Raw genomic sequence first — 26949 nt, 5'->3', positions numbered from 1 at the left:
TCCCATTCTGTGCTGATTCCTGGCTCAGAGGACTTGGAGCGCACCTAGGCAGTTTGGGGCTGCATACATGCAATCCTGTACACTAGATCATCATCATCATCATTTTACTTGTATGCCACCTTTCCACAGTTAAAACAATGCTCAAGGTGGCTTACAATATGAAAAGATTTACATAGTTACAAACATAGCAAAGTAGTCATAAAAATAAATAAAACACATCAAAAACTACATAACCAAACTGAATAATTTCCACACAAAAATAAAGATACGAAAAATTAAGTTCAATAACAGCAAAAACTCCCAACAAAACTTCCCCCAAAATACCCCAGTCCTTGCTGGGTGGCAGCAGCAGCAGCAGTTCTTATGAAGCCTGTCAGGCCCTGCCCTGGGCCAGGTGGAGAGAGGCAGGAACGGGGCCCTCAGTCTCCCAGCAGGTCAGACTAGATGGTACATTCTTGTGCTTTTGACTAAACTTAATGGGACACCTCCCAGCATTCACCAAAAAAGGGCTAAGGTAAAGGGACCCCCGACCATTAGGTCCAGTCGTGGCTGACTCTGGGGTTGCGGCGCTCATCTCGCTTTATTGGCCGAGGGAGCTGGCGTACAGCTTCCGGCTCACGTGGCCAGCATGACTAAGCCGCTTCTGGAGAACCAGAGCAGTGCACGGAAACGCCGTTCACCTTCCTGCCAGAGCAATACCTATTTATCTACTTGCACTTTGACATGCTTTCGAACTGCAAGTGGGCAGGAGCAGGGACCGAACAACAGGAGCTCACTCCGTTGCGGGGATTCGAACCACCGACCTTCTGATCAGCAAGTCCTAGGCTCTGTGGTTTAACCCACAGCTGGCTACTGCTAAACCAAGGAAAGTAGTTCTGTGAAGGAGTTGGGGGCCTTCAAGAGAGAATTCTCAGCATCCTCACCAGACTATAATTCCTAGGCCTATTGCGCTGTGGGGAGGCTATGACAATATATACCAGTTGTAGTGCAGATGTGCCCTAGTGTTATTCATGACCCATGACCCATGCCACCATGAGGTGGCAAAGCTACTGGCTGCCTAATTTAACATGGTCTGATCTTACTTGCCATACTGCAGTGGCAGCTCTCAGTACTTATTGCTGAAGAAAGCAAACAAGAAGTACCAAACATGGCATGGAGAATTAGTTGAAAAGTAAACCAAGGCAGATTTGTCGATTTGTTTCAGCTGGAAGCAGTGCTCATTCTTCTTCATCTGACAGTCATTCCAGCATGGAATGACTAACGCTACTGGACCGAGTCACTTAAGAAATATTCACTTGCTTACTCAAATGAGCCCACCCATGAGTGTGACTGCGAAGAGTACGCGGCAACACTGTTGAGAAAAGGGTGCATCTAATTTTGGGCCCAGAATGCGCTCTTGCTACTTTCCCGCTGTGAAGGCGAACAAAACAAATATATCCGACAAGTATCTTTGGTTCTGTTTCTTATTTGCTTTTGAAGCTCTCTCTTGCTTCATACCCAAAAGCTAACGATGCATTTAAAAACTACAAAGCAAGCCACTTGCAAGGGAGAGAGTAATACTTAACACATATATTGAATACTAGCTTAACCTCAGCTACCAAAAGCCAACAAACAGAAGAACACAGTGCTTTCAGAATATCCTCACATGCAAACTTTGGTCTGAAGTCTCTAGGGCAGGGATGGGAGGCCTCTAACCTCTAGTCCTCCAGATGTTCCTAGACTGCAGCTCCCATCATCCCTGACCATTGGCTTCGCTGGCTATGGCTGGTGGGATTTGGAGTCTAACAACATCTGGAGGGCTACTATCCCTGATCTAGCAGAGCATTAAGGATAGCTATGAATAAATTTCTCCACCCTCTTGCAATCCTCACTGGGCAAACTGGTGGGCATAACTATGACTCTTTAGAAGTCAAAAGCCACTTATTGCCATAACTACTGGGTGACCCTGTGCATGATCCTGGTGGAAACGAGTGTACCTTTTGCTACATGCCAGGCAAACACTGTGTTTTCTTTCCAATATTAAACTAAACAGGCACTCTGATCAATCATCTTCCCTTCTGTGGGTAAGTTCTAAACTTCTTTTAATGAAGTGGTTGGCATCCATCCGTCTCAAGAGACAATGGAGTGTTCCTTCAGGGGTGAAGTTGAACTGTTGTGTTAGCAGTGCCAAAGTGACCTCCCTGGGGCACAAAGGACAATTCTTGGTTCATTTTAGGACAAGTTTCCAAGCTCATGTCATAACCTGATGATATTCAATTGATGCTGCGAAGCAGAAAGCTTGTTCCATAATATCTAATGCACTCCCAATTTTGCAAATATCTGAAATGGGAACTGAACTAAAAATGAAACCAGTTATTTGCAAGTTTCACCAGTATTCAAATCATGAATGCATAACCATTTTCCCATGGGCTCTGTAACATTTTCAAATATTGGTTTAAATTAGGAAGTGGGACCACCTATGAAAACAAACTGTTAATAATGTGAAATGCATCTACTGAAAAGTTGAGAAATGGTTCATTCTTTCAGAAATATTCCAAGAGAACATTTATTCTACCCACAGTTGATATTTGTTGGTTTTCTTTCTTTTTATCAGCGGGGGAAATGACACCACACGAAACTGGATTTATTTATGTGAACTTGGTTCCCTTTCTTGTCATGTATAAATGTAGGATCTGCTGAATAGCATCCTCCAAGCACTCATGATTTTGGAAGGGCATCCTGTCCTATAAGTAAGGAGAAAAATAGCAAATGTATTTTAATTACTCCTGCCTGTCAGAGAAAATTATTAAAATGCAGTGTGACACTTTGTTTTATAGAGATCAGGATTCATCAACGTGGTACTTTCCAGAAGTTGAAGCCACAGCCAGCATGGCCAATCACATAATCAGTCTTGGGTTAAGAAGCTGGATGCTAAGCAGGACTGGAGAGGTCCTGGAACTGTGGTTCTTTTTGAATGCCACTAAGAATAGGATGTACTAGGAGAAAGGACCTAGGTGGACCGGGGGTGTTTGTGTGGACCTACCAAGGACCTGTAGAATTCTTTCTGAATCCCCCACTCCCAGTTGAGGGACTCTTGCCAAAGGACTCCCAGAGTCCTTGTGCCACCCATGAACAAATTGTTCCTGGATCTGGGAACTGATCTTCCTTGAATGCTATAATATGAATTTCCTGAAAATTCATTTGATAGACCAGTAGTACTAGCCTATGTAGTAATTTGCTGTTTTAGCAAATTGCTGTTTCATCACCAACCTTTGACTCTTTCCACAGTTGCCTGCGATTTTCTCCAAATGCATTCAGTTTGCTTGTCAATATTTTCTGAAAAAATGTGAGCGCAAAGAAGTTAGGAAACAATGCTCACAACCACATAGGGCTCTTGCTAATGATTCCCCTTTGTGGGGCAAGATGACCAGCCATTCTTTCTCTCCCTTGTCATTTTGTGTAATGAGTACTTGCTTTAACTATAAAAGGGCAGTTGATTTTAAGGTAAGTATATTTGGCTCCTTTGGAGAACATGCTTCAGACTTCAGGGACCTATAAAGTGAGCACATGTAATGTCCACAGGGCATATCTCATGTTGATATTTGGAATGTTTCTAATTATAATGAGTTGGGAATGATTCGGGCACTGAGAACCATGCTTTTACAGTGGATGTGGTCAAGTGGGATTTACCATAATTGTTGCAGTTTACAGAGTTCCGACTGCAAAAGAAAACCCTCAGTGTGCTATCTGTCTTAAAACAATTATAGAGACCACAAGTGTGTGTTCCCAAAATTCCACAGGGAGCAAACATGAATTGAGCAACTACTGACGAGAATCGGTAACATTGTTTTATTGCTGTTTTGCTCGTTGTCGATGTCGTCTTCTGTTTTACACATCTAGCAGAGGTAAATGCTTTTTATCATTAAAACCGTTGTTTCCAGCTTTTATCATCTGAACCTTCCTGGGGACCTCAGAGCCTTAGAGACTGTGAGCCTTCACAATCACTAAAATCAATCAGAAACACCAGCTTAATGCAACCACACTTGCACAGGTCAAATGGCAAGAGCCTGAGTAAATGTGTCCGTCCCCCCCTCCTTCTTCCTTGGTTGCAGCATCACAGATGTAGAAAAACTAAGAAGGTGGTGCACCCAGTTAACAGGGATCCAAAAGAACAGAATCAGTGATGATCGGGAGTAGAATTCCCCTCTGATGTGCACAAAGCATTTTGGGATTCCTTTTTCTTTTCTTTTCTTTTTAATAAATCCTGTTTTGTACCTATGCTAGTCTGTAACCTTTGTGGTTATAAGCCTTGCATTGGAGGTTCATTGGAATCATTTACAGTGGTACCTCGGGTTAAGGACATAATTGTTCTGGAGGTCAGTTCTTAACCTGAAACTGTTCTTAACCTGAGGTACCACTTTAGATAATGGGGCCTCCCGCTGCCGCCACGCCGCCGGAGCACAATTTCTGTTCTCACCCTGAAGCAAAGTTTTTAACCCGAGGTACTATTTCTGGGTTAGTGGAGTCTGTAACCTGAAGCGTCTGTGCCCTGAAGAGTCTGTAACCCAAGGTACCACTTGTATTCATTTACCACATTTGTATCTCAGCTTTCATCCAAGGAGCTTAGGACGTTCAAAAAGGAATAAGCCCATTGTATGCATGCAATTACCATGAGAGCCACCGTGGAGTAGCAGGTAGAGTGTTGGCCAAGGGTATGGCAGAATCATAGAATCATAGAATCATAGAATCATAGAATCATAGAGTTGGAAGAGACCACAAGGGCCATCGAGTCCAACCCCCTGCCAAGCAGGAAACACCATCAGAGCACTCCTGACATATGGTTGTCAAGCCTCTGCTTAAATACCTCCAAAGTAGGAGACTCCACCACACTCCTTGGCAGCAAATTCCACTGTCGAACAGCTCTCACTGTCAGGAAGTTCTTCCTAATGTTTAGGTGGAATCTTCTTTCTTGTAGTTTGGATCCATTGCTCCGTGTCCGCTTCTCCGGAGCAGCAGAAAACAACCTTTCTCCCTCCTCCATGTGACATCCTTTTATATATTTGAACATGGCTATCATATCACCCCTTAACCTCCTCTTCTCCAGGCTAAACATGCCCAGCTCCCTTAGCCGTTCCTCATAAGGCATCGTTTCCAGGCCTTTGACCATTTTGGTTGCCCTCCTCTGGACACGTTCCAGTTTGTCAGTGTCCTTCTTGAATTGTGGTGCCCAGAACTGGACACAGTACTCCAGGTGTGGTCTGACCAGAGCAGAATACAGTGGCACTATTACTTCCCTTGATCTAGATGCTATACTCCTATTGATGCAGCCCAGAATTGCATTGGCTTTTTTAGCTGCCGCGTCACACTGTTGGCTCATGTCAAGTTTGTGGTCAACCAAGACTCCTAGATCCTTTTCACATGTACTGCTCTCAAGCCAGGTGTCACCCATCTTGTATTTGTGCCTCTCATTTTTTTTGCCCAAGTGCAATACTTTACATTTCTCCCTGTTAAAATTCATCTTGTTTATTTTTGCCCAGTTCTCTAATCTGTCAAGGTCGTTTTGAAGTGTAATCCTGTCCTCTGGGGTGTTAGCCACCCCTCCCAGTTTGGTGTCATCTGCAAATTTGATCAGGATGCCCTTGAGTCCATCATCCAAGTCGTTGATAAAGATGTTGAATAAGACCGGGCCCAAGACAGAACCCTGTGGCACCCCACTAGTCACTCTTCTCCAGGATGAAGAGGAACCATTGATGAGCACCCTTTGGGTTCGGTCAGTCAGCCAGTTACAAATCCACTGAGTGGTAGCATAGTCAAGACCGCATTTTACCAGCTTCTTTACAAGAATATCATGGGGCACCTTGTCAAATGCCTTGCTGAAATCAAGGTAGGCTACATCCACTGCGTTCCCTTCATCTACCAGGCTTGTAATTCTGTCAAAAAACGAGATCAGGTTAGTCTGACATGACTTATTTTTCAGAAATCCATGCTGACTATTGGTGATCACAGCATTCCTTTCTAGGTGCTCACAGACTGTTTGCTTAATGATCAGGGTTCATATCCCTACTCAACCATGAAGTTTACTAGGTGATCTTGAGCCAGTCTGTCAGCCAAATTTACCTCACAGGGTTGCTGTGGGGACAAAATAGAGAGGAAGGGCACAACGTACAGCACCTTGAGATCATTGAAGGAAAGGTGGAGTATAAATAATAAATAAACCTGTGGTGACTCAAGCCCCCTTGAGTCCCAGACTGGGGAGAAAAGGTGGGGTGTGCTGTAAATAAATTGTTGACATCCAGCTGTCTCAAGAAACAATGGAGTGTACCTCTGTGGGTAAAGTTAGCAGCACTGAAGTGACCTCCCTGGGGTGCAAGCCTGGGCAGTGTGCATGGGTGTCATGGGCTGCCCAGATGACAAGACACCCTCCCCCCTTTCTCAGCCTCACTGATGTGGTCCAAAGGAAAACAGAGAAATAGGTTTGGCACCAGCTTGGCTGCAGGAGTGGCTGGAAGGAGGCCTAAAAGGCAACAACCAACCCTCTTAGAGATCCCACTCTAGATTTGTGTATAGTTTACTCCTTAGCCTTTTCTTCTCCTCAAGATATCCCGCAAGGCAGCAGAGCGTTAGGATCGGAGTTTTCCTTCTCCTAGATGGGCTACCTCCCCAGGTTGATAAGCCCAGCTGCCTCTCACTTTCTACAGCACATGCAGAAACTGCCTTCTTGACCATTGGACCAACTCTTAGCCTCATCCTCTCCATCCACCAGAGCCTGCAGGGGAAGTTGCTAAGTCACTGAGGATCTGAGAACAATTGACTACTCTTGCCTCGTTTAGCCAGCCAGTCGAAGCCATTTCCCAGGATGTGGCCGCTGTTGCATGCTGGCAGTTTCTAGGAGCCACAGGTGAGAACTGAGTGCAGGGTAGGACCAAAAATGGGCAAACTACCTCAGAGGGAGTATGATGTGTCCCCTACCAGAGCTGCTACTCCTCCCCTAACACCCCCTACACCCCAGTAAATAATCATAATAACAATGATGATATGTTAAGGTGAGAGTTGAAAGGTTAAATTCAGGGCAGGGGTATGCATACAAGGTCCCAGTCTGGCGCTGGGTTGTTTATCAGATCTTCACGCAACTAGGGACCTTTCTGCACTTACCATATGCAGTTGCTGTTGAACCCAGAGTTTTTAAGAATGAATTTGTAGCTGATGGTCTGTTCCTTTGGTCACATGTCACTGTTATTACAGAGTGAGTCACAGGCTTTCATTTCCATACTAGAAGCGAGTTGTTCCTAAACTGAGAAAAGTGAATAGGCTGTAGTCGCATCCCTTATTTACCCTCGTATTCCTCCAGCCAGCAACTGTCAGAGAATGAGAACATGCAAGAGGGCATTTCTGCTGTGTGTGTGTGTGTGTGTGTGTGTGTGTGTGTGTGTGTGTGTGTATGAATGATGCCTAGCATTCTCAAATTCTAATCTTGTAGATTAGAAGGGAAACTCTGCGTACACCTCAGCTATGGTGAACTAGCTTATTGTAATGACATTTTGTCTGCAGCTAATGACTGATGTCATGGGGAAGCACTTCGACTCCCTGTCTCTTATCTACCAAATCTCTCCTCTGAACTGAGCTCACAGCTTGCACCCGTCAGAGGGAAGCGGTGTCTTCCATGATACGCCCATCAGCCCCAGCCCCTTCACTCAGAAGCTGGGATGATGCTTGCACACATGCCACATGAATTAAAATATCAAGCAGACTTTACAGATCTTTAACAAAAGTTGTATTTTTTTTATAGAAAAAGAAAAAGTGGAGGTGGGAGTAGTATGTCATTCCTAAATATTAGCTGAATAATGGTGACGTCGTGCGGCAGCATGCCAGAAAATCTTGGGAATCTTTTTAAAAGCCCAGCAGCTATACCACTATAAATGATAAGTGCAGAAAAGTCCTTTCACAAAGGTGTTGGGTTTTTTTTTAAGGCAAGTCCAATGGAATGCTCTAAGAAACCTCCCTGCAAGCAAGAATTCTGGACAGAGATCTAGTGACTAAGATTTCATGCCTGAAACAGGGTTTGAACCCAAGCGTCCCTGGCTTTGTACTCTGCACTGTTACTTTCGCTTGGCTTGAATATTTTCCAGAAGTGAAACTTTTCAAATATTTTGTTGTTTGGGTTAAGCAAGCACAGTGTTGTTTTGAACATCTATGCATGGGATTTGACTCAGTTGTTGCATGTGCAGAATGAGGTCCATTCACACAACGGCACTTCCCACTCCCTGAAAGGCAAAACAGAACAGGTTTAGGGGGTGCACAGGGTGCATGCAAGAAGGCAATCTTGTTGCACACAGAGACCTTGTTCCCTGTGTGCATACCGCACTTTGTGCTACATTGAATTCCAGCCAGTATTTTTAATATTTTACATTGGGTCCTATTATTCCCACTGAGAGCTAGTTTATAAATTACACGGAATGAGATTGGAGATCCTATGGTAGGAGAATGTTTGGGTATACCAATACATCACACATTTTTCAATTATGTCCCTAATTCTTCTTCTTCAACAACAAAATTATCTATATGTAGCCAGCTAACAAAACAGACTGACAGGTTTAGCATAGCACTCTGCCCAATCTGCTAGTTTATTGTGTGCAGGAAGTGTGTTTTTATGTAGGGAAACATGAAAAAATAAGACAGACAGACACATATGCAACCTGAAACGGTAGATCCCAGAATTTCATCACCTCTGGCAAGTACTTTATTCTGCATAATATGTAGAACAGCTGAGGTCTGGATCTGCCGAGAGGCAAGAAGGAGAAATGCCTTGTACATCTGATATTTTGTGCTATTTTCAGAGAGCTATTTGGGACCAAACTATATGTGACATTAATTGCATGGTTTTCTCTTGAGGGCAAGCTTTTTCATTCATAAAATGGCAATCTGGATCAGGGCCATGACTTAGGAAGTAAGTTCACCCCTGCATCTCCTATTTACATTGGCGGAGTCGGGGGGAGGCAAAGGTATTGAGGCTACAGGGGAGGCAAAGGGTTACTGCCCCCTATCACCCACATCAGGGTTCTGATCTGGATTGAATCATAGAATCATAGAATCATAGAGTTGGAAGAGACCACAAGGGCCATCGAGTTCAACCCCCTGCCAAGCAGGAAACACCATCAGAGCACTCCTGACATATGGTTGTCAAGCCTCTGCTTAAAGACCTCCATCCCCACCCTGCCAATCCCCACCCTGTCATCCCCACCCTGCCAATTTGTGAAAGAAAAACTGAAGGACAAATGTCATCTGTAGTTGGGACTTAGGAGCTTTTATTGTGGGTTTGGGGAAACTTTTGACCCTCCAGATGTTGCCGTACTACAACTCCCACCATCCCTACCCATTGGCTGTGATTGCTGAGGCTGAAGGGGGTTGTTCTTCAACATCTGGAAGCCCTGAAGTTCCCCACACCTGCTCTGCAGCATTATTACTAAGAGAAATGAAATTTTAAGTGGATATCGTTACTCCAGGCATCAATATCTCCAGCCCTATTAGAGAAATAGTAAACTGGCAACTTAAAAAAAAAATCAATAAGGAACTTTGTGGGAAATTGTGAAACTATTTAAAATTTGTCTTCCAAACCCATAGCTTATACAACATTGCTGCAGTCTAATGATGTGTTTTTATGTTCCATTTTTACAGAATACTGTCCTCACATGCTTTCTGTTATAGTTTGTACTTTTTTAGACATGCTTCTTCAATCCAGCCCTCCAGGCTTGGAAACTGACAAGATAAGGCCCAGATCCTGACTTTCCTTTAACATGCAGGCAAATCGCTCAAACACTCAGACATGTCAGGCATGTGGCTGTTTGCTGCTTTTCGTGATTTATATCCTGTCTTTCATTCTAATGCCTTTTTACGGTGGCTTGCAACAAGTTGCAATAGTACAAAAAGCAACAGCCAAGATTTGCACATACGTACACAGGGAAGCAGCCCTTACATCTCTGGCTGATGAATACAGCTTTCCTTTCTTTGGTTTTGCAGTCCCAGGGCAACTGTTGCTTGGAATTTTTCTTTCTTTCTTGAGTCATATGGACTGATGATTCCTTTGCGGATCCAACTAGTCCGGCATCCTAAGTTTTATAACCTGTTGAAAGAATACTGTTGTTCTGTTTAAGTTATGGTCTACCTTAGTGAAGAATTACAAATTCTCCGGGAAGAGTTCTTGAGTGATTCGACTAACTGCTGCAGATTCTAGAGGCTTCAGGGTTTCATGTATGTTGTGGTATTGTGAAACTGAACAGAAAATATCAACGATTGTCAGGTTGAGCCATATAGAAGTCACTCACGTAAGCCCAGAAATTCTCATCAAGGTTCTAAGAACCAGTGAAGACTATAAGAGTGGGAGTGCACACTCTTCAGGAGAGTAAGTTAAGAGTTTTGAAGCATGACTCCTCACAGTTAGAAAGTGTTTGCCACTTTTTGTGAGCCTTTGTTATGCCTGTTGGTTAAAGGTCTGGCATTACATAGGGAAAATGGAACCACACTTTTGTTCACTCTACTTTTATCTCCTCCACCTTCACAACATCCTTTTCCTGTTACTCCCAAGAATTTTGACCAAGCTAATGCAACCTAAAGGGTTATAGGCAGGGATTTGAGTCCAGCTCTCCCATGCTAATACCTAACCTTTGAATTTTACCGCTCTTTGAAAGTTGGCTTCCAAAGCCACAATGCCAACAATCCTGATCCATCTCACTTTTTTCCAATTAAGCTAGAAATGCAGTGTAGCCTAACAGTACATAGTGTGCACCTTGCAGGTCTAGACCACAAACCAACACAGTTGATGCAATGGAACCCCAAGGTCAGGGCTTGTGTTTGGAGTAGACCAGGGTGGAGATAACTTGGAGTGTTAAGGTAAGCAGGAGGGGAGATTTGAAGGGAGTGTGGAGGGATTTTGTCAATGGACAGTTGGAAAAGGAAGACAGTGGCAGGTAAAGAGGACTAGCTGCGTGCAGATGGATTTAGAGCAGGGATGGGATGGGAAACCTGTAGTCTTCTGGATGTTGTTGGACTTCAGCTCCCATTAGCCCCAGTCAGCTTGGTCAATGGTTTGGGATGATTGGGAGTTGTAGTCCGCTGGCCTTCAGATTCCTGGTTTAGTAGATTGCTAGTCCTAATTGCATTCACCCCAGATTTCAGTTTACTGTGGATTTGTTTTCATAGTTCATTAAAACTCTGCCTTTTATTTCCTCTGGGGCATTGTGAACCCAGTCCATAAAGGGTTTGCAGTGTTGCTGATGCAACTTGACTGTGACAGCATCATATCTGGTTTGATTTAAACAAGCATAGTGGAACACATTCAAATTTCATTCCTGTGGCACACAGTGTAAATGTGATAACTTCACTTCTGATGAGCTTCTTCTAGGTTACCTAAAACTATAAGGCTATAAAGGATAAATGTGAGGATGTGACCAAGTGTTTCTAGAAAAGTGTTGCATTATGATATATTGTACTAAAATGCACTGCACGGGCCAAGCGGCTGTATCAAAGCAAAATACATGGCTGGATCATTCCAGTCCTCAACACTTGCCAGTTTCAGATTTAAACAATCTGCTTTCCCACTCTACAGCACCCAGAAGTTTCACAAACATTTGAAAAACGATACTTTATTAGTCGATCCAACTGCAGTTTGTTTTAATGTGTTGCAATCCTTACAACTATAATATGATAAAAATATATAATTTAATTTGAAACCGTTTGAGCATAAACTAATAAAATTCCTTGAAAATGCTAATGCTGTGAGGAATTACTCCAACCTGGCATTGCAACAGAAGCCACAACAAACAAACATGTCCTTATGAAATAATAGCTTGTGTTCTTCCCCATTTCTGTCTAACAAGTGAAGGACCAAAAGCATATCAATCACGACAGGGAAAAGATGCCAGCTAAAGCGACAGTGGGAAACAACTAGGCCGGCCCTACCATTTGCCAACGGTGGATTGCAGCAGAGTGCACATAATCAGCCTGACCGTTTTCTCCTTCCTATTTAACAAAACTAGATTAAAATGGACAGAATTTTTTTGCCCCTTTCTTTTTGAGACTGCCATACCATCTGTGAGTCAGATACCAGATGGCACCAGTCTGTCTGTATGGCATTTAACATGTGATGGGCTCCACACCCCATGACCATTGAACCACATAACTGTAGCGTTTCCAACAAGCAGTGGCTCTGGAGTCCATTTTTGGAGCCAGTCCTTTCTGAAGATTGAGTTCCATTTGATTCTAACTGGAGAAGTCAGCACTGGTCGTATTTATTTTCATTCGCACATTCGCACTCCGCCCTTCCTCCACCCTTAACAAAAGACTTGACTATATAGGAAAGTTGGCTTTGAAATTGATGCAAGGGCACAATCTGATTTAGGAAGGGTCTCGTATATGACATGCTACTGTACTTGTCCTAATTCACACACAGTGTCTAGGACAGCACAAAGGTCTCTTGAAATCTGTACCCATGCATCTCTTTTAGAAAATGTTACCAGCATTTAGAGATTTTGATTATATCAAGTAGTATAAACATTTTATAAATAAATGAATATGCATGTTTTCAGACAGCTACTAAGACCAAAGAGGTATGTAGATTAGTGTTGATATATTTTGTGTTTGTGCGTATATGGCCAATAAAGCTAATCTGCTTTTTTAAGTGTGTATTTGGAAGTGCTGGACATGTACGCACAGCCCATCCCTGTGAAGCTCTGCCCATAGTTGTTTGGGGCGGGTGAGGGAAACTAAACATATTTTATTATGAACAGACTGGAGTGGTTTTTCTGTTATCTGACTGAGTGAGACAATGTGTGGCATAGCGTGTTCTCATTAAAAAGGAGAGCACGTGTTGCGGATGGGGCCGAACAAAACTCCACTTGGTTGCCAGGCAGTATTAGATTCAAGGGGCCTGGAGCAGATTGGAGGATGGTGTTACTGGGGTAAATTTGATGTTGCCAATTTAGGGGTGGGATCAGTGGTTATTTAAGCAAGGTCCACAGCTTTCCCTCTCTCTTTCGTTGTGGACACCGGATCTCCCGCCCGCCCTCCCTTGCTTGGGCTTGCGCCTTGACCTTGCTCTGCCTGTCATGGGGTCGTTCGCCTTGGTGCGGGGGCCCAGTAGGAATTTTTCCAATTGGCTGATTAGTGTGTGCCTTTTGGGTTTTGCCTACTGCTTAGCAAATCGTCACAACTTGTAAGGTTAGGCATTGGTTAAATTGGTTGGTGGAGGGGTATGGATTGGCTGTGCCTGCCCCTCCAATGCTGCTGCTGACGGGTATTCCGTTAAAGGAATTCTGAAGCTTACCATCCCCTTCGTCCAAACCCTGACGGCAGGGTGCGGGCCGCGTAAGCTTCAAGGAGCAAGCGCGGAGTAGCTGAGGGCCTGTGACGCAGCTCCAGCTGACTCTGTCCCTTGTTCCTCCGGGACTGACTAGGGAGTCAGTGCTGTCCCCCATGGCGGGAGGGGACAGATAGTCATAACCAATGCCTAAGCAACCACTCTCAATTTGTATGAAAATAAAGTTGTGGCCAAAATTATGCCAAAAACCTTAAACAAAAATTATGTGTGATGTGTGAGTTATTGGGGAGGGGTTTTGGGGGACCTCAGCACGCAACAGAGTTAGCCTAACTATACTCCAGAATGTCAGACACGCTTGCCAAGAGTGGATGTATCAGCTTTATATGGCTGGGAGATTTAGTTTTATCTTAATGTCCTAAAAGGAATAAAGTGCTTACCACTGTTTCTGTGTTTTGGGATGACTCTGCCGGTCTATTGCCATATGCTATAGATTTAATTTAATGCTGTGGTTCCTATGTCTCTTTTGATAAATTTCGGTGAAAATCTACACTAAGAAGGGTTGAGCTATTTCAATATTTATGGAGTTTCAAATAGAGGAATAGGAAAGGAAACACTGTAATTGAAACAACATTTGTGTATATTCTTGCCGTGAAAGTTTCTGAAGCGGGTTTGTCAGTCGCTCTGGATATTAACAGGATTTGAGTGAAGTTTGAAAGGATCCATTTTAATTCTAGCTCTTTATCATAGTTATCCAAAACATCCGCCCTCCCCACCACCACCTCTCTCCCCCTGCTTTAATGATGAGATTCCAAATCTTAGACCTGAAGCATTCTCATTTTCCTTTTCCTTTTCTCCTTGGATTGTAGGCATATTGGAGATAACATCAGTGGAAATTGGAGTTGTAGCAGTTAAATCCATTAGCAGCAACTATTATCTAGCCATGAACAAGAATGGAAAAGTCTATGGTTCGGTAAGTATGTTTCTTTGCCTTTATTTATTTAATCTGTTGTATACTGTTCCTACGCTGGTCCCATTGTACTGAACAGGACTGTTTTTGGAATTGGGCAGAAAGAGAGTCTGCTAACTTGCTTTCAGAAGCAGTTGGGTTTTTGTATATATCTATATATCTATATCTGTATAGATATAGATATAGATATAGATATAGATATAGATATATACCGGAGTAATGGAGTAATATATAATCTCTGAACAAGTTTTGGCATAGATTATGGCATTTGATTTGAGGCCATGCTTACTGAAGTTTTAGACCACTGTTCTTCAACCTTTGGTCTCCAGATATTGTTGGACTACAACTCCCATCATCCTAAGCCAATGTACCAATGGCCAGGGAAGTTGGGAGTTGTAGTCCCAAAACATCTGGGGACCCAAGGTTTGAAGAATATTGGTTTTAAAAAAAATATAAATATCCAATCTTGATCCTCTTATCATCTCACCTCAATCTTCTTCCCAATCTTTTGCAGCCCTATTAAATTTTCCCAGTCTATTAATGCTCTGTATAGTTCATAAAGCAACCCTTTTGCTCTATTTTTAGCCACCATTAAAACAGTTTCAAACATAGTGGTTTGAGAGTTCCTCCCCTTTTCTAGGATCACTAGCTGTATCATTTACTGATGATCTACAACTCAGCCCAAGAAGATGTCATAAATAGATATTTGTGGCTGTCTGGCCAAGCCCCATAATTTGTTGGAATCCCTAGCTGGTTTCTTCCAATTCTCTCGTGCCCAACTGTTCTAACCATATTGCCTCTTTAATGTAACGAACATTGCTAGGTTGTACCAGATGCTAAATGATACAGGACTGTAGCTCAATGGTAGAGCCAACTGCTTTGCATGAAGAAGATCCCAGATTCAATCTCAATGTAAGACCAGGAGATTCCCCCTGCCTGGCAACCTAGAGAGCCACTGCCAGTCAGTTTAGACATTACTGAGCTACATGGACCAATGGCTTAAGGCAGCTTCCAATATTCCATATTCACTCTGCCTGATTCCTGAACTTGCTTTATCACTTCACGCCATACATTCTAAAGCTCTTTGAAACCTCTTTAAATTGTCATGGCTTACCCAAAAGATTTCTGGAAGCTGTAGTTTGTTAAGGGTGCTGAGAGTTGTTAGGACAATCCTGCTCCCCTCCCAGAGCTACAATTTTGAGAGTGGCTTAAGCATCAATCCAGGGAACTCTTGAAACTGCAGAAGTCTTTGTTGATGGCAGGGATTGGAACGGGGCCCTTTGGCATCCAAAACATAGGCCCTTCCACTGAGCTATGGCTCTTTCCCTAACTATGAAGCCACCTCCTACTAGGTCAAACTATTTTCCTTCTCGGCAGTGGCGCCTTCCCTGTGGAATGCCCCCCCCATCAGATGTCAATAAATATAGCTTTTAGAAGACACCCAAAGGCAGCCCTGTATCATGACGTTTTATTATGTTTTTATGTATGTCGGAAGCCAGCCATGGTGGCTGGGGCAACCCAGCCGTATGAGTGGGGTATAAATAATAATAATAATAATTATTATTATTATTATTATTATTATTATTATTATTATTATTATTTGATCCCTTTAACTGGTGATGCCAGGGATAGAACCTGGAAACTTCTACCTGCCAATCATGTGTTCTACCACTGAGCTATTGTCCATCCTTTCAAGGTAAAACTACCTCTTCACTCTTGAGTGGGCAATGCTCCACTCATGACTCAAGCAAGCAGCTAGAGAATTCTCTCATCAGCTGGTTTCGCCTAAGAAGCTGGGTGTTAATTATTTCAAGAAATGCTTATATTTTCTTCCTGGATTAAATAGCCCCTGAAATATCATGCTATTTAAACTTCATTGCTGCCTATGAAAATAAACACCTGCCATTCAGTAGCTACACAGTTTGAAAGCCGTGTTATGAAATCGCGAATAAAACTGAAGCCCAGCTGCATTATAATTTTTTTAAATAATCAAAAGCTTTTAAGTAATTCTCAGGTGTGTGTTCAGTTTTCTTTTCACCATTTTTGCCAAACAAACTTGCCATGATATATCTCTCACAACTGTGTTGGAACATCACGTAATGTGAAAGCAGGACTGCAGCAGTGGAATTTGAGATCAGCTCACCCCGTTTGCAAAAAAAGGGACAATGCCTGCCGCTTGCAATTTCTAAAAATACTTCTATTTTAAAAATAATTTATATTGTTGCCCAACAAATCAGGTGTGCATTTTTGGCTTCTTAAAAATGATTTAATTGATTTATTTAATCAAGCTGCAGTTCTCCAAGCTAGACGTTGATCCATAACATAGTTATGCCCACCTGTTGACTTCCTATGTCACAGCGCAATCCTGACAATGTCTCCTCAGAAGTAAATCTTACTCAGTTCATGGAGGCTTACTCCCAGGTAAACGTGATTAGGATTGCAGTCTCAACTCCAAAGATCTAAAATTCACAAAATATTTAATGTTAATTTTTTAAAAATTAAGGTGTTGGAGATTGATCTTTCCTCCTCCCATAAGTCAAAGAAGGAATGCCTGCCTGCAAAATAGGTATTAAAAAATTGCATGTTTTTACAGAGGCCGTCGTATAGTCAGAACAATGGAACCCACATGCTTATGATCCAGATTTGGAATTGAGATCAAAATACCAGAGGGTCGAGAGTGAAAGTTCCCTATTGGCTCTGATATGCAGAACGTTTTGTACCTTAACACCAAACCCATGATTAACAGGTTATTTTATAACCTTTCCAGAATGTTCTAGTTAGAACTTTTATTCCCAACAAGACCTCCTATGCCTGGATTCAGACTGGCATAGAAGTTTGGCTTTATAAGCAGATGGATATGAAAAATAGCCTCAATAAATTTTTCCTAAGGAAAGCTCTCAAAGATTTCCAGCCTAGTTTTTTCAATAAGATATGAGGCATGTGCAGAACATGTGTAGAGCAAAGGCGAAATCAGTTCATAGACTTGATGCTCAACAGAACCTCCATGGAGCTATCCTCATGCAGGGAGAGAGACTATTCACTTCACACATATACAGCCATACTTTGAAATTTGCACTTCTCTGAATTTTGCAATGCAGGGCTCTTGGCAAGTAGTGTCTATGAAAATATACACTCACTAGGGTAAAGCTTGCATAAAAGTGCACATATTAGTGCAAATAGCATGCAAAAATGCATTCTATAAGGGGAAAATAATTTTCAAAAATGTGTATTAGGCAAAAAAATGCAAACAAATGTGTGCATATTAGGAGAAATTCACACTAGAACACTGATAAACTGTTACGAGAACTTTTTAAAAAAATAAATCACAAACTGATGTGGAAATGTGGAGAATTTAAGAGTGGGAAAATTAAAAACAAAGAGAAACCAAAATTCTCTAATTTGCCAGTCCCTATCCTCTTGTTTGAGTCACATACAGTGGTACCTCAGTTTACGAACAGTCCTGTTTACGAACTATTTAGTTTATGAACTCTGCAAAACCAGAAGTAGTGTTCCGGTTTGCGAACTTTACCTCAGTCTACGAACAGAATCCAAATGGTGGAAGGGCACCGGCAGCGGGAGGGAAAGCACACCTCGGTTTAAGAACAGATTTGGTTTAAGAACGGACTTCAGGAACGGATTAAGTTTGTAAATCGAGGTACCACTGTATGTACCACTGTTTAGGCCCTAAAATCCCTAAACGGCTTCGGCCCAGTATACTGAAGGAGCGTCTCCACCCCCATCGTTCAGCCCGGACACTGAGGTCCAGTGCTGAGGGCCTTCTGGCAGTTCCCTCACTGTGAGAAGCAAAGTTACAGGGAATCAGGCAGAGGGCCTTCTCGGTAGTGGCGCCTGCCCTGTGGAACGCCCTCCCATCAGATGTCAAGGAAATAAACAACTACAAGACTTTTAGGAGACATCTGAAGGCAGCCCTGTTTAGGGAAGCTTTTAATATCTGAAGGACTACTGTATTTTAATATTTTGTTGGAAGCCACCCAGAGTGGTGGTTGTTGTTGTTGTTGTTATGTTAGCTTCCTTGGAAAGCAGGAGGAAGGCATTTTAAATGAATTAGATTAAATTTACTTTCCTATGCTTCTTTCTTTTTTAAAAAGAAGAAAGAAAAACCCACCACACAGGAAACTACCTCATACTGTCTGCCTTATACAGAGTCAGATCACTGGTCCATATTCAGATCATTTGCTCAGTATTGTCTGCTGTGATTGACAGTGGCTTTTGAGGATTTCAGAGAGGAGGCTCCCTCAGCCCTACCTGGCAATGCTGGGGAATTGGACCTGGGACCTGCAAGCTAAGCCAGTGCTACACCCCAGAGCTACAGCTCCTCTCCTTTAAGAACAGCAGAGCAGCTAAGAATGTGTGAGACAAGCTAGACACCAAGTGTGGTGTGGCTTGTGCAAATTGGCTGTACTGTACTGAGAGATGCCAGAATGTGCCCAACGCAGACGTGGCCCGAATCTTCTCTGCTATCCTGAGTTTATGCTCATCACGCTGTCTTTGATGGGTGGATACTGCTTCAGCGTGATCAGATCCCATTCCACACTCCTCTAATACTTGACACGGGGGAGAAATCAACTGGGTAGGTGGCTGGGTGAGTGGTGCAATTGCTTCCCACATGAGCCAAGCTGCACTCTGAAGTTTTTGCCTTCTAGGCATGAATGCTGCAGTGTGGGGCACAACCCTGTGAAAGAAGATGTGAAAAAATCAGCCCCCCCAAAAGTACATGCAAGTTCATATCCACATCATGCCTTTAAAACACTGTTATATGACATTAACAGTTATGGAGAATCCTGGGAATTGCAGTTTGTCAAGAGTGCTGGGAACTGCAGCTCTTTGACATCCTCACCCTACACTAGGCTTCCTCAACCTCGGCCCTCCAGATGTTTTAAGACTACAATTCCCATCATCCCTGACCACTAGCTAAGGAGCATGGGAGTTGTAGGCCAAAAACAAATGGTGGGTCGAGGTCGAGGAAGCCTGCCTGTGGCGTTTGCCCTCCTAGGTGGGACATAAGGAAAGGGTTAAATGAGTGTGAAGTGATTGGCCAGTGGGAACCCAAGGTGAGGAGTTAGAGTTGGAGTTGTTAGGAAGTCAGTTGGGAGTTGGAGAAGGAAGAGGGAGGATACGTCTGTGGGTTGGTCAAGTTGTGTTGTGAGAGAGTGAGAGAAACTGATAGGAGGAGTCAGATAGACAGTTGGGATAATCAGTTAGCAGTTATTAGGATAGTTATAAGCCGGTATAAAAACTAAGATTAAGAAACTGACAAGAAAAATTATCTGAAACCATAAACTTATTAAGGCTTATAAAATAAACTTGCTTATTTGATTTAATGTTAACAACTGTCTGGACTCTGTGTGTACCCGAGAGAAACAGGTTGGTGGCAGTGGGAAAGCAATCACAGTGGCGGCACAGGGATCAATAGATGGTCAAACGTCCAGGGACCCTGTGTGATCGCCACACTGCCCGTCACAATCTACAGTTTACACGTTTCTCTATGACTGTTAAAGTGGTATAATAGGGCTTTGAATGTACAGTGCAGATGTGCCCAAAGTTTACCAATTCTTTCTTTCTTGCATCACTTTGCATTCTAACCTTCTCTCTGTGCATGTGTTTCTTTTTTTCGTGTGAAACAGAGGGAGTTTAACAATGACTGCAAACTAAAGGAGAGAATAGAAGAAAACGGATACAATACGTACGCGTCGCTGTTTTGGAGAAACAACGGGAGGCAAATGTTTGTGGCCTTGAATGGAAAGGGAGCCACGAGGAAAGGACAGAGAACCAGGAGGAAAAATACAACCGCTCATTTTCTCCCCATGGTCGTCGAGCAACAGATGAAGGGCCTGTTCTATTGATAGCAGTTGAACCAAAGATCATTTGTCAGGAATACTTGGTAATCCTCTTGAAGAGGAAAGGCAGAAACAGTGCAGACGTCTGCTTGATTGAAAAGAGGGGGGAAGCCTTTGAAGGTTTTGTGCTCTTTGCTGGCACGTGAAGTACTGCTAATTAGTTCTGTGTCATATCTTATAATCAAGACACAAGCTGAATCAAATGGGATGGGAGCTCTTTCCAGTGTGAACAAAATTATTATTATTATTAATATTATTTTTTATCTCCGCGATAGAACTTAAAGGACATGAGACAATGTATGGAATGATGTTGGGGGAAAGTTATTTATGGAATACTAACTCATATCAAAGACCTTCATTGCTCATTCAAGCCTAATGATCCCATGAACAGTTAGGCACGCAAGCATTTACTGGAAATTCGTGGATCCTCATATGCAGCGATAAAGAAGATTCTGGAATGGTCTTGTGAAAGAAATGAATAGGATTAAGAAATATAAGCACATTAGAGTAAAACTGTTCTAACAAAATAAATAGTATGGTTCCCCCGCCTTGTATGCTTATGCCATGCTTTTGTACTTCTCCCTAAGTTATTTATTTAATAGGATGTTAAATATCTTTCTTCGCTCTTTTTTGTTTGTTCGTTTGAAGGATTTTCTCAGTTGCTTCCTGTTGCGTTGTTGTTCTTTTCCCTTCTCTGTGTTTCATACAAGATTGACCAAGTCAGATGTCAAAAAGCTCACACAAGTGTCCAAGAGCAGAGAATAGATAAGGCTAGGGCTGTGGTTTTTGTTTGATCTTGTTTGTTTGTTTGTTTGTTTGTTTGTTTTTCCTCTTGAAACTGGGTTTCTTTTTTTCTTTTTTTAATTTTGCACTTAAAATCAATAGGATCAGATATGCATGGGAACTGCAACGTGACCTGTGTGTTTGTGTGTGTGTGTGTGTGTGTGTGTGTGTGTGTGTGGTTTTTGTCAGTATCACTGATAGTCTTTCCATGCCACAGGAACAAAAGTTCTCATCCTGCATTATCTGAAGAGTCTTGCTGCTGTTTTGAAATGGGCTGAGTTGAACTGGTACCCAGATGTACATTTCTCTCCAACTTATCTCAGTTAAATGCCTGGTCCCAAAGATGCTGAAATTTAATCAGAGCTCTTCGGCAGGTTTTGTGGAACAGACCGTAAATGCATCCAACTGCATCTTATATTGGTGGGATTATATGTTTTCAGACTAAAGCTGAATTAAGTCTATGGAGTTGCTAACATCTGACAGAACAAATTTGCCTTCTCCTTCTCCCCCTGAAAAAAAAGTAAGACAGAAAAGAGCCAAATCTTTTGACTGCAGTCAAACAATTTCAGAAGAGCCGGGATGTATGTGGTGTTGAAAAATTGCAGCCTCAATCTGAATAATCTTCCCTTTTTAACATAGGGTAGCTTCAGATGTTACATAGGACCTGAGGGAGAAGATATAGGAGTGAATGGCTCTGCTAGTGTAATGAAAACTTGCCTGTGGTCCTCTGGAGAGATGCAGGTCCTTCATATCTCTATCTGTGGGAAAGATACTAACATTCCAACAAGGAGTGGGCCCATGCTGCTCCTATGTAACATTTGGAAGCTGGCCTACAGCTCTTCATCATCATACTGGCTTTGGATACAACATACATACCACTGGTGTGAAATAGCAAAAGTTAGTGGTAGCCCCTATTACAATCATTTGGAAACAACAGGGAATATGTCCTTAACTGAAGATATGGGGTTGGGTTGGATGTTCATTTGCTATCTGATGAGAGCATTGTGCATCAACTCTTGTGTTCTCATTCCCTTGCTTTTGAAAACCTGAGGAACAATGGCTGAGTGCAAAATGGTGGAACATGTAAGTGGGGTGGTCACCTTTTTGTGCAAAATGGGAAGCAGGGTGCCCTAGAAACTCCTAGAAACATCAGCAAGACCGAGCAGTTGTCTCGTGCCTCTCTCATGTCAACACTGTGATAGTTTGGAGATTTAGCTGTACCTCTGAGATAGGAGCGGGCGAGAGCATTCTTTCAGCTTTATGCCATTTTAATTTTATCCCTTTCTTTGTTTCACTGAAAAGAACCAGTTGACATATAAGGCACCCCAAGCCAGCTTTGCTTTGCTCACCATGCACATGGCAATGTGTCGAGAGCCGGTGACAGGCCCTTGTGTCTCTGTCTGACTGGGACCTAACATGGAAGAACTGCATAGTCCTTTCTCAAACCAACTCGGACAAATAGGGATATCTGGAACCCCCTCCCTGTGAAGTGCCTCTGAATCACTGATAGCTTATACAAAGAGCAGACCATGTGATAAAACTATTCCTGGACTTTGCCATTTGAGTCCGTTAGGGAGGGCATCAACATCTACTGTATATACTCAATGTAGAGAAATGAAGGTACCAGGAAGATACCAGATTCCTTTCTACCATTATTCCTAGTGGTTTTTTGTTTTTTGTTTAAATGTGTAGGGACTTTTCCATGGGAGAATATTCAAAGAGTAGTCTGAGGCAGTTTAGCCTGGAAACAGTTTGACCATGTGATCTGCTGTTTGTGTAGACTAGACGTGAGACTGGAGGTCTTCAAGCTGTTGGGGATGCTTTAGCTCTGGATTGGGCAACATGGCGTACAAGGTCCCCTCCAACTCTATGATTCTAACTCTAGAGCCCAGGATTTCCTGCATTTAGCAGGGAATGGGCTGTGTGGCCTACAAGTTCCCTTCCAACTCTATGATTCTGAATAAAGCTGTTTGCCCTCTTGCGGTAGACGTTTCATAACCCCTCACTGGCAAGGTGGATACTGCCATTCTTGCCCACTTTAACACTGACTAGAATAACCACACTAAAGTGAACAGATCTACTCTGACGTAAGTGACTTGAGGATTGCAGCCACTATTATTCATATGTGTATATAACTTCTGAGAGCCAGTCTAAAAGCAACATCTTAAATGTTCTTCATTTATCGCAATATATACAATGGCTCTGAAATGCAATATTGGGCACATTTTTAAAATGAAGTGCTCCTATTTTCACAGCTTACACTGAGTAAATGCGATCTTCAGTTAAACATAATTATCAACTTCGTTCAATCTGAAAAAAAAAAACACCTATATGATTTTTTGTTTTACTTTTTTTTTTTCCTTTAACGTTAGAAAGCTGTGGATAGTTCATCAATATAACCATAAAGAGATTCATTTTGTTAGAGCAAGTTAAGTAGAATACTGTACATCAAGCCAACATGTACCACTCTCTTCACATTGTATTCCACTAAATAAATGAATAAATGCGTATGTCTTCTTTGCAGTGTCTGTAGCGGGAAACAGAAGTAGTTTTGTTAATACTTTGATTTTGTTCAAAATACTTTAAGGGACTATGTCGATGCTGTGACTTTGATATTTCTCGTCACGAAAGAAGTCAGTTTGGTTTCTCATTTTGTTTGGAAATAGAATTTTGATACAGAGATTTGTTAATTGTGTCCCTTTTTTAAAAAACAAACTAATGTATAACCTCTACAAAGGCTGATGATTTTGCAATCTGTTATTTATCTATTAGCTACTTACCCAAGTCCCTGTTAAAACAGCATGAGGGGAAAATCTATATGCACAATCCATTATAGTGTGGAAGGGATTGGTATAGGGGAAACACAGTCTGGCTGCTGTTCGCCCCATTTTTGGCAGATGTGCAATGCAACACCTGAGCCAAGTGATATGGGCCATGGAAGGAGAGTGCATCAAACTATCCTCATCCGGCTTTCCCTCGCACCTGGTTGCAAGTTACTCAGAGTCATTTGGCCAAAAGGGCCAGAACATTCAACTGAGCCCAAAGCCAGCTCTTTCCTATTTGGACCGTAGATGTGTGCTAGGATGGAATGTGCCTACAGCTTTCTCCTTGAAGTATGAAATGTTCAAGCTGAAGTCTCCCTTTAAAAAAGCACTCCCCTTATACATGGGATACACTAGGAAGTTCTTCTACACAAGGCGCCCCCCCCTCCAGTGAAACACATGGCAGCATGGCAATCCCAGTCTGATGTAGCCTGAGCCGACGAGGCAGCCTTAGGACATGTGGCTAACATGGTGTGCTCCATATCTTGCTGGACTACAGCTCACATCGCCACTGGGCCTTGCTGATGGAAGCTGAGGTCCACCAACTTATAGAGGGCACCACACTGACTACCCTGGGGCTAATGCATACCCTTAATTTCGTTTGTGGATGGAAAATAAAAATAATATGTAAAGCTACAGGCAGTGGGTGTTTTGAGATGCTGGAGGTAAATCTGGTAACCTCAGCCTGAATAATGAAATGCTTGTTGTCATATCAGGAGAGCACTTCCCTTGCGTTACATTTGCTTTTGTTTTGTTTTCAAAGTGATAATTGCATCTGACAAGGCACCGTGGACCACCCACAACAAAAATTAAATGTTTGTTTGGCAAATAAAGGATTGAATGACCACTCTTCTGAACAGCATCTAGGGTACAAACAAGGTTCTCATGTCACAGAACCATTAATGTTGCTTTGGGGTCTGGGGGGGAGGGGTGTGTGTAAACATTCATAATTATAGCATTTCAGAATCTTTTTTTTTAAAAAAAAAAGCTTCTTGCAAAAAGGAAAAAAGATATACTGCTGCTTGCAGAAGCTTGGAAGCAATAGACCCCATCCCATCATGCAGAAAGACAAGAGTATGGATAAGTGTTTTTTTTGGGGTGGGAGTAGCTGATTATTTTTTTTTATAGCCTTATAGAAATTTGTTTGTTCTACCCCTCCCACCTCAAAATCCCGCTGATGTTTCACCTGAGGAGCAAACATCCATATTTGATTTTTAGTTTGCTTTCAGTGAACTCGGGAGACAATCCTGGGGTGTGCTGAAAGTAAAACTCACTCCCTAATAAATTCTGCTATTCTTATTGAAATTCCTCTGGGGTTTCCTTTGAAATCCTCCAGGTAGCGTTTCACTTGAGGAAGAACCACCAAATTCACTTCGCATTTGCTTGAAGCAAAATTTTGGGAATACCTCTTTAAGTGGAAGCTTTTAACCACTTTGCTGGTTCCTGGGGATTTTTTTCCTCTCTCCCCCCCCCCGCCCCCAAAGCTGCCAAAAGCCTTTGTTCAGCTGACGTGCTTTGGTGCCCTCTGTTGCAGGACTGTACTGCGCTGCAGTTGGGTTTCCCAGAGTAATACCGTTCCACCAGAACACCGGCATGATCCGCAAGGAATTTCTTGTGCACAAATCTAATTGAAATGAATCTGAGCACTGGTGGGATTCTCATTCATTTCAAAGAGGCTGGTGCCAGGAAAGTTCCCAGGTAGACGTGCCCTAAGTATTTTTCTGTCTCCGTCATAAATATGAGACAAGATAAAAAGAAGGCTATTGTATGGTGTTTTTTTATTAAAAAAAAAAAGATTGAACATGTATAGTATATTTAAATAATAAAAAATAATAAAATTCTGGGAATAGAGAATGCTTTTGTATGTGTGTGTTTTTTTTGTTTTACTACTTTGAAACAACATGAACTGTAACCCCTAAATGCAAAGGAAGAAAGGGGCATTGTGTAATGGAGGGTGGGGTTTGAGAGCCATCATACAAACACTGGGTAAGGGGGAAATCAAATAAAAAATATACTCATTTAATACAGGTTGGAACAGTCACCTTGACTGACTCCATTACACTTAAAAAATAATAATAATAATAATTAGCTGAATTTCATGGAAGAAGAAGTGCCATAGTCCATGGCCACTGATGGGTACAGAGAATTTTGATAAAGATTGAAACAGGAGTAGAAATTACCAAGGAATACAATCCGTATTTGCTGTTGCTGCTTTCAGTCCATAAATGATAGGTGGTAATTGATTACGTTTCTCCCCCTTTTGCATTGTGTTTTCTTTCCATTGAAATTAATGGGGTGGTAATAACGTAATGAAGTAATTTCACCACAGTGGGTGGTGGGATGAAAAACATCACTTTTCATGGAAGATGAACTGCAGCAGGGATTCTCCAAGGGTTCTTTTTATTATGTAATCAGTATGATTTTTGTTCATGGCGGTATCAAGGTATATTGTTAGTGCCTGCAAAAGTTATGGGGTGGACTTTTGGCTTCATTCCCATCTACCACATGTCCCACAACTACCCGTTGAATTCCTGTAACTTTTTATACCACTAATGTTCCTGGCGTGGTTGGGGTGTCCACTTTCACTGTACTAAATGGCCTCAGTCCAGTATACCTGAAGGAGAGTCTCCACCTCCATCATTCTGCCCGGACACTGAGGTCCAGCGCCGAGGGCCTTCTGGCGGTTCCCTCGCTACGAGAAGCCAATTTACAGGGAACCAGGCAGAGGGCCTTCTTGGTAGTGGCACCTGCCCTGTGGAACGCCCTCCCACCAGATGTCAAAGAGAAAAATAACCACCAAACTTTTAGAAGACATCTGAAGGCAGCCCTGTTTAGGGAAGTTTTTAATGTTTAATAGGTTATTGTATTTTAGTGTTTTATTGGAAGCCGCCCAGAGTGGCTGGGGAAACCCAGCCAGATGGGCGGGGTATAAATAAATTATTAGTAGTATTAGTATTATTAGTATTAGTATTAGTATTATAACACAAGAGTGCCCCTCCAGGTAACACTAGTAATACAATCCCAAATGTGCAAGAACCATCAACTTCCAGGGTTGATTTATATACCAAAGGCCCCCCCCCCATTCATCAACAGCATATTAATGCAAGAGAAATACAGTGGTACCTCGGATTAAGAACTTAATTCGTTCTTTATTATTATTATTATTATTATTATTATTATTATTATTGTTATTATTCTGGAGGTCCGTTCTTAACCTGAAACTGTTCTTAA

At 42.3% G+C, this 26949-nt stretch overlaps 2 protein-coding genes across 3 annotated transcripts in view; both read left to right on the top strand.

The window, feature by feature from the left end:
• The window catches only part of FGF10 (fibroblast growth factor 10), an 89527-nt gene extending 63955 nt beyond the window's left edge, over positions 1–25572 (top strand). For both annotated transcript variants that reach the window (XM_082242276.1, XM_082242275.1), the window contains 2 exons: positions 14155–14258; positions 19901–25572. In XM_082242276.1, the coding sequence (XP_082098402.1) occupies positions 14155–14258; positions 19901–20119 (323 nt within the window). In that variant the 3' untranslated portion in view covers positions 20120–25572. The remainder of the gene's footprint in view (positions 1–14154; positions 14259–19900) is intronic.
• The window catches only part of LOC309542913 (uncharacterized protein C5orf34 homolog), a 427157-nt gene that overhangs the window by 102865 nt on the left and 297343 nt on the right, over positions 1–26949 (top strand). The window lies entirely within an intron of this gene.

The sequence above is a fragment of the Podarcis vaucheri genome (genome assembly GCF_965113315.1).
Source record: "Podarcis vaucheri genome assembly, chromosome: 11".
Lineage (NCBI taxonomy): Eukaryota > Metazoa > Chordata > Lepidosauria > Squamata > Lacertidae > Podarcis > Podarcis vaucheri.
Note: the sequence above shows the minus strand (reverse complement) of the source record. Positions and strands in the feature narration are given on the sequence as shown.